This window comes from Rutidosis leptorrhynchoides, chromosome 9 (genome assembly GCF_046630445.1).
Source record: "Rutidosis leptorrhynchoides isolate AG116_Rl617_1_P2 chromosome 9, CSIRO_AGI_Rlap_v1, whole genome shotgun sequence".
NCBI lineage: Eukaryota > Viridiplantae > Streptophyta > Magnoliopsida > Asterales > Asteraceae > Rutidosis > Rutidosis leptorrhynchoides.
Genome location: NC_092341.1, coordinates 27,201,704 through 27,209,544, shown reverse-complemented (window position 1 = coordinate 27,209,544; position 7,841 = coordinate 27,201,704). Strand labels below are relative to the sequence as shown.

Genomic DNA, 7,841 nt, shown 5'->3' with positions numbered 1-7,841 from the left:
TTACAATCCGGTACCACCACTGCCTAGCCAGCGAGCCCATCAGCCACCAGAGAATAAGGTAGCGATCTACGAACATGCTTTTAAGCATGGTAATTTTAGGGTTCCACCCTCCGACTTCTTTTTAGGCGTACTAGATCATTTCAAAGTAGGGCTAGGGCAATTGCACCCGTATGCTATAGGCAAAATCGTTCTATTCGAGATGTGGTGTGTTGCACTCAACACAATACCATTGGTGAAGGTTTTTTGCCACCTATTCCGCTTAGCCAGCCACCATAAATCTTGGTTCACCTTCTTCGCAAGCCAAAATTTCACAAAAACCCCGAAATCTAATGCGGGAAGTTGGAAAGAAACTTTTTTCTTCGTCGACCAGACCGTAGTAGGCACTGGCTTCCCGCAGACGCTCATTTGGTGCGAGAAGGTAGAAAAAGATGTGAACAAGATGCCAGCGTTGGATGACGAGGAGAAAAAGTTGTTGAAGCAGTGCGTCAACGCACAACTGGTGCACCGTTCGTATGGTAATGTTATGCTGCGGTTGGGGAAGATCTCCGCGTATTGGCCTTGGGAGGATGTGCGGCCGGCCATAGTTGGCCCCGATGGAAAGGGTAGGAATAGCATAAACGCGTACTTACATAAATTTTTGTATATTTTCTAACGCAGGCGTTTATTGTTTGCAGAGATGAGGATGAAGAAGGTGCTTACCGCGGAGGAGATTGCTGGGATCTCTTTCCGCAAGCAGGATGTGGACAAACAGCTAGAGCAGGCAGCTGCTAGCGAACATGTGGAGGAAACGCCGGCGGAGTCAGGCAATAAACGCAAGGCGGCTGGGACGTCCGAGGCTCAGAAGAAGAAGAAGATGACTCCTAAGCAGCTGGAGGACATGCGCAACGACAATTTTGTTGCCATCGAGCCGCGGTCCGCAGACCTACCTCCCCCCATTAATGGTGAGCGTTTATTTTTTCGCATGTATACCGCGTAGAAAAATCTGCGTACTAATCTGAGTATTTTGCAGAGCATGTGGAGGAGACGCAGCCAACAACATCGCGGGTCAACCCCGAGCTGGAGGCCACTGCCACATCCAAAGACAAGGCGATACCCGTCGAGTCTGAGTCTACATTACCTCCTCCGCAAGGCAGCTTCCGTGTTGCCAACCTCCGCCAACTTTGCCAGTCCTCCGCAGAAAATGCTGCGGAGCAATCTGCATTCTTGCAGCAAATCTTCCCAGCAGAGTTCCGCGAGCAACTGGCCGCGCTGCCGTTTAACCAGGCGCTCAACGCCTTTGTCCAGAACGGGCTGGTATTCTTTGGGATGTTTGCGGATCAAGCCCGTCGATCCTCCAGCCTATACGATGTTGCACTGCGCAAAGAGGTGGAGTTGGGTTTGCTGCAGGCGGGTGTAGATCAGGTCAAGAAGGACAGGGACGCTGCTGAGGAGGCCCGAAAAGCTGTTGAATTGACTGCGGCCGAAACCAAGACCCTCTTGATTCAAGAAAGAAAAAAGAATCAAGAGCTTGTGGGTGCGGTTGATCAGGCAAAGGGGGAAACTGAGCGAGTGAGGCTGGAGTTGGAAAAGGTGACGAGGGAGAGGGACGATGCGGTTACCAACCGCGAGCTGGCCGAGGCAGATATGACAAAGCTGCGCACCGCACTCCCCGCAATTGCGCAGAAAGTGATGGACTCCGAGCCCGTGTCCGACCGGTTTAATGCCTATGTCGATGCGGTCAAGGACCATGAGGTGAACAAGGCTGTGCGGGAAGTGATCCAGGCATGCGGCCTAACTCCACCGTTCCCCGACATTGTCCAAAAGAAATTAAAGGAGGGAACGGCCGCGGCGCTGCTGGAGGCGGAAGAGGCAATCAAGTCCATCCCTATCCCTTTGATCAATGCGTTTGCGGCTGACCCGACGATGCCGCTTGATGGGTTTTTGAAGGAGGATTACTAGAGTAGTTTGTGCCGTAAGCCCTAATCTTAGGCAGGTAATTGTAAATGTATTTTGGAGCCCTAAGTCCCATGTTGGGCAGGCATGTGAAACAATTACTTATGTAATAATTTATTTGGATGTGTATATATGTTTGTCTGTTATGCATGCGTGATGTCCTTGTTTATATATCGCGAATCAAAAAAAATTATGAACCGCATGCGCATGCGCATAGTTAACCACAACTTATGCGTATGCGGATGGTACTGCGTAAAATAAACCAATATTTTAACTTACCTTTAATAATTTGGACTCAAAAGCTACTGCGCTATTGCTTTGTCATGTACTAGAGGTGCACTATTAGTTGTATGGTAAGCAAACGCAACTAAAAACAAACCAATGTTTTTATGCTTAGGAGTTCCTCAAGCAAACCAATGCGAGAGCGATTACGCACAAGCAAACCAATGCTTGTATTTTTTTTTTTAAAGTCGACTTTGCAGCCATCTAGTCTGCGTGGCGCTTGGCTAGGGGAAAACCAATTCCCTTCGCCTGCCGTTATTGTCTAGCCTTGTAACCAAACAGGCTTCTGCCGCACGGGGGCTAGAGGACACCCCTTAAGTAGGCAGGAACCGCATACAAAAAATATAAATGGACAACAAAAGTATGCGCATGTAATTATTTTTATTTGGCATTAATTATGATTACAACTGCGACATATCCGAAAGGATGAAAAATACAAAAAATAATGTGCTAAACAAATTGGAGTGATCAAGTCCATCTAGCTACATGTAACATTTTTTCAATAACGTCGCATGCCAAGTGCGTTTCACAGGTTTGCCATCTAATGTCTCTAGATGGTATGCCCCGGTGTTGCTTGCTTTTGCTACCCTGTATGGGCCCTCCCAACGAGGTCCCAGTTTTCCAGTATCTTCCGCATGACTTGCATCGTTCTTGCGCCAAACCAAATCACCGCACTTATAAGTGCGTGAACGCACACGCTGATTGTAATACTTTGCGATTTTCTGCTTGTTATTTGCTTCGTTAACAGCCGCAGAGAGTCTGCGTTCTTCAAGCAGATTAAGATTTTCCCGCAGAGCTTTAGAGTTATTTTGCTCATCAAAGTTTTGTATGCGGAACGTTGGTACCCCAATCTCTGCGGGTACAACAGCTTCTGACCCATAAACCAAACTAAACGGAGTCTCACCAGTGCTTGCTTTGGGTGTGGTTCTATGCGCCCATAAAACCTTTGGAAGCTCATCCACCCAACCAACGCGGTCATGACCCAACCTTGCCTTGATTCCAGCAACTATATCTCGGCTGGTAACTTCGCACTGGCCATTCGCCTGCGGATGCGCAACTGAAGTAAAAGTTTGCTTAATATTAAGCTCCGCACACCAACTGCGAAAAGGATCGCCGGCAAATTGTGTACCGTTATCACTAACAATTTCATTGGGTATGCCGAATCGACAGACAATGTCTTCCCATACAAAATTCCGCACTCTTTTCCCTGAAATTGTTGCCAGCGGTTTCGCTTCGACCCACTTCGTGAAGTAATCGATTGCAACAATTAAGAATTTGACATTTCCTGCGTGTGCAGAGTATGCGTAAGATAATGACGTAAGTAGCATATTTAGCAAATGAATGGCAATATTACCTTGGCCTTTGGGGAATGGTCCGACTATGTCGATCGCCCATTTGCAGAATGGCCATGGTGAGGAGACCGGTATCATTGGATGCGCAGGTGCCCTGCTGATAGGTGCATGTATTTGGCATGATTCGCATTGCTTGACAATACGCGCCGTGTCTGCGTACATAGTAGGCCAATAATAACCTAACCGCATGATTTTTGACACAATGGACCTGTGTCCCGAATGAAGGGCGCATGCACCCTCATGCACCTCGCGTATAACTTCCTCTGCCTCTTTAGGACCTATGCACCTTAAATGCGGTCCCAAATAGTTTTTTCGATACAAGACGTCACCCTCAAGGGCATAAAGCGGTGCCTTTGTGCGGACTTTCTTCGCATCAGAGGAGTCCGCGGGTGAAGTGCCGTCCCGTAAAAAAGCGATGATGGGCGTCATCCACGTTGGGCTTGATTCCTCAACCGGTGCCACTAGAGGCATCATGACAATAGATTTTGCGTTGAGTTCCTCTATTAGAATTTTCTTACCCATATGATCAAAAGCCAAGGCAGCTAGTTTGCTTAGCGCATCCGCCTTCTTATTTTGCCCCCGCATTACGTGCGAGATTTGAAAAGCCTCGAACTGGTCAGCGAGATTATGAACAAGCGATAAATATTGCTGCATAGCAATGTCGTGCGCTTCGAAGTCTCCGCAGACTTGATTGCATACTAGCTTTGAATCCACGTAAGCGTGCAAGATTTTAACATTTAACTTATGCGCGATGCGCATACCTGCTAGCAGAGCCTCATACTCTGCTTCATTGTTTGTGATAGCAAAATTAAACCGCAGTGCGTACGTATGTTCCTCACCGCCTGGACCTGTCAAAATTACACCTGCGCCTGCGCCAGATGCGCTACACGCACCATCGGTGTATAATTCCCATGGTGATAGAACAGGTGCGGGCGGATCTTGATGTTCTGCTGACGCTTCGACATCCGCAGGTATTTCTGCTAGGTAGTCAGCAAGTATTTGACCCTTAACCGCACTGCGTGAAGAAAAGTTTATTTCATGTTCTCCCAATTCGACTGCCCACTTGGCCATTCGGCCAGAAATCTCGGGCTTGTACAGTACCTGAATGAAATAAAATGATTGCGTTAGTTAATGCGGTAACCCCGGTCATTGCCGCAAAGTAATCATGTACCAACCTGTTTGATTGGCTGATCAGTTAGAACCACAATCGGATGTGCTTGAAAGTATCGGCGCAAACGCCGCGCTGTATGGACAAGCGCATATACTAGCTTCTCTATTGGCGAGTAGTTTACTTCGCTTGATGTCAGCGTCTTGCTTACGAAGTAGACCGGCATTTGTGTCTGAGAAAACCTCAGCGTTAAAGTTCTGCGAAATAAATAATGCAAGTAAATTGATAGGTTACCTTTTCGCGGTCTGCGATGAGAACTGAACTGATTGCTTCCTTTGATGCCGCAAGGTACAGCGTTAACGTCTCCCCAGGGACTGGCGCAGTAAGTGTTGGTAACTCTGCAAGCACCTTTTTCATCTCCTGAAAGGCTGATTCTGCTTCCTGAGTCCAGACAAAATCCTTTTTCTTCAAACAGTTTTTCAAAGTGTTAAAGAATGGTAGCTGACGCTCTGCGGCTTTTGACAAAAACCGCGTGATTGCTGCGAGCTTCCCAGTGAGACTCTGCACATCTTTCTTTGTTTTCGGAGATGGTAAATTATCAATAGCTTCAATCTTTTTGGGATTAGCCTTGATACCCCGCGCTGTCACCACATGACCTAGAAACTTGCCTTCCTCCTCTCCAAAGCTACATTTAAGCGGATTAAGCTTCATGTTGATCCTTCGCAGAGACGCAAACGTTTCTAGGATGTCTGCGAGCATGTCTTCTTCGGTGTTGCTTTTGATTACCAAGTCATCGACATACGCTTCAAGATTTCTGCCAATTTGAGGCTTGAATGCTGCGTCAATTACACGCTGATAGGTCGCGCCCGCGTTCTTCAAGCCGAAAGGCATCTTTGTGTAACAATAAATACCCTGCGGCGTATGAAAAGCAGTCTTGTCTTCGTCTTCCGCAGCCATTAGAATTTGGTGATAACCTTTGTATGCGTCCAGAAAGCACTTATATCTGAATCCAGACAAGGATTCAACCTTCCAGTCTATCTCCGGGAGAGGGTAATTGTCTTTAGGACATGCTTTGTTAATGTCTTTAAAATCAACGCACATTCTCCAGTTACCATCAGCCTTTTTCACCAACACCGGATTGGCAACCCATGTTTGATAACGCACTTCGCGTAGAATGTTTGCTTTGACAAGGTTGTCTACTTCTGCGCATAGCCAATCACTGCGGTCTAAAGCCATATGCCGCTTCTTTTGTCTAACAGGTGTGAGCGATGGATTAACATTCAATTTATGTTCCGCAATGTCCCGCGGGACACCTGTCATATCTGATTCGCGCCATGCGAAAACATCTGCGTTTGCGGACAATATACCATGTAACTTAGCCTTGGTTTCAGCTGATAAACCTGCGCCGATTTTTATACCCTTATCTGGATGCAAGCGATTAGCAATGACCGCACTGCTTGTAATCTGCTCCCCGACGCTAGGGATGTTAATTTGCACAACTGACGCACATATCTCAATCGTTTGATGTGACGCCATTGTGGCAACTCCTCCCTTAGTAGGAAACTTAATCAAACCGTGCACTACCGAAGGTATGATGTTAAAACGCCGTATGAAATTTCTTCCCAGTAGCGCATTATATCGCGAAGTCGAGCGAACCACATAAAAGTCAACTAATTCGTTCCTTATTAACTGCGGATTCTTGTCATCTTCGAGCTCTATTAATAACTCTATCCGTCCCACGGGCCATGAGCTTTCTCCGGAAAAACCAGACAGCGTGATATCAGACGGACGTAGCTGCGCCTTCACGTGTTCGGGAAGAAATTGATAGCAATGCTCGTACATAATGTCAACGCTGCTCCCAGTGTCGACATGCATGCGCTTGACCTGCACCCCGCAAGAAGGAATGCGGCACTTGATAATGATAGGTTCATTCACCCTGTCAATTGACATCACAGGAGGGAAAGTGATTGGAAGAAGTTCCCAATCCTGATGATCGTTATACTTTCTTCGCTGACCTAATTTCTCTGCGTCAACCATGTTAATGGTTAAATCAGCATTTTTGGCCTTATCCACTTTCTGCCACGCGAAGGTTTTAGTTTTTGACCCCTCTTCTGCGGCTTTCCCTTTATCTTTCTTTGGCGGTTTGAGGTGATCCAACTTACCCGCACGGAGCGCCTCCAGTACCCGTTCCATCAAGTTTTTACACCTATTCGTATCGTGCCCGTAATCATCGTGAAATTCACAATACTTTGTCTTATCCCGCTTACCAAATTCTGTAAGCGGAGTTGGGACCGCGAAGGTCGCGCATACTGGCTCCGTCGCCAAAATTTCTTTGGGCGTTTTGGATAAGCTTTTAAGAAGCGCATAGTTCTGATTGTTGATGCCGCGCTGATTATTGCTTCGATAATTGCCATTAGATCTCCCCTTTTCACTTCTGATAGGACCGCCACTATGGTAACGCCCGCGAGAATTATTTCCGCGGTTTTGATCTCGTGAGCGGTCATCATCATCCTTTTTTTCATTTCGCGAGCTGCTTGTGGGAACATCGTTATCTTCGCCACTCCGCATATAATCGTGACATTCTTTAAGCGCCTCAGCGTAAGTTGTTGGCACCGTATGACGCAAACGCTTGACTAGCGTTGGGTGCCGTTCTGAATTGATGCCATGTATGAGTCCTGATATCTGTTGTTCTGGCTTGAGATCTGGAATGCGCAAACATTCATTAGTATACCTTGTGAGATACTCTCCCAAAGATTCCTTGGATTTCTGCGTAATATCATGGCATTCAATGTGAGTGCGCTTGCGTGGTCTTTGATTCTGATACTGCAATAAAAACTTTGTTCGCAGATCCATGAATCCGGCAATACTGCCCGCCGGGAGTTTATTGAACCATTCGCGAGCAATGCCCTGCAAGGTCATTGGAAATATTTGGCACGCAACCGGATCCACCCAACCTTGAGTGCGCATTGCACCCTCAAAGCGCTGTAAAAAGTCATCCGGATCGGACAAACCATTGTAAGTACCTAGCGTACCAGGTATCTTTGGTGCTGCTGGAAACGGATATGCAGTTATGTGCGGAGGAAATTTGTCAAAAGTAGTCGGTAGCTCGAAAGGTGGTTTAACAGGATCCCCTTTTAAACCCGCAAAGAAACGCCGCATCATGTCCT

General features: G+C 47.0%; 1 protein-coding gene across 1 annotated transcript; it reads left to right on the top strand.

The window, feature by feature from the left end:
* Window positions 1–352: 352 nt before the first annotated feature.
* LOC139867861 (uncharacterized) lies at window positions 353–976 on the top strand. Its single transcript, XM_071856209.1, has 2 exons — window positions 353–602; window positions 675–976. Exons 1-2 carry the CDS (start codon window positions 440–442, stop codon window positions 974–976), a joined length of 465 nt encoding a protein of 154 aa, XP_071712310.1. The 5' UTR covers window positions 353–439.
* The last annotated feature ends 6,865 nt before the right edge of the window (window positions 977–7,841 follow it).

Bases quoted from the DNA above. Each gene is read 5' to 3' on its own strand.
- LOC139867861 (XM_071856209.1), top strand. From the start codon at position 440: ATGCCAGCGTTGGATGACGAGGAGAAAAAGTTGTTGAAGCAGTGCGTC. The intron at 603-674 runs GTAGGAATAGCA...TATTGTTTGCAG, and splicing joins AGTTGGCCCCGATGGAAAGG to AGATGAGGATGAAGAAGGTG.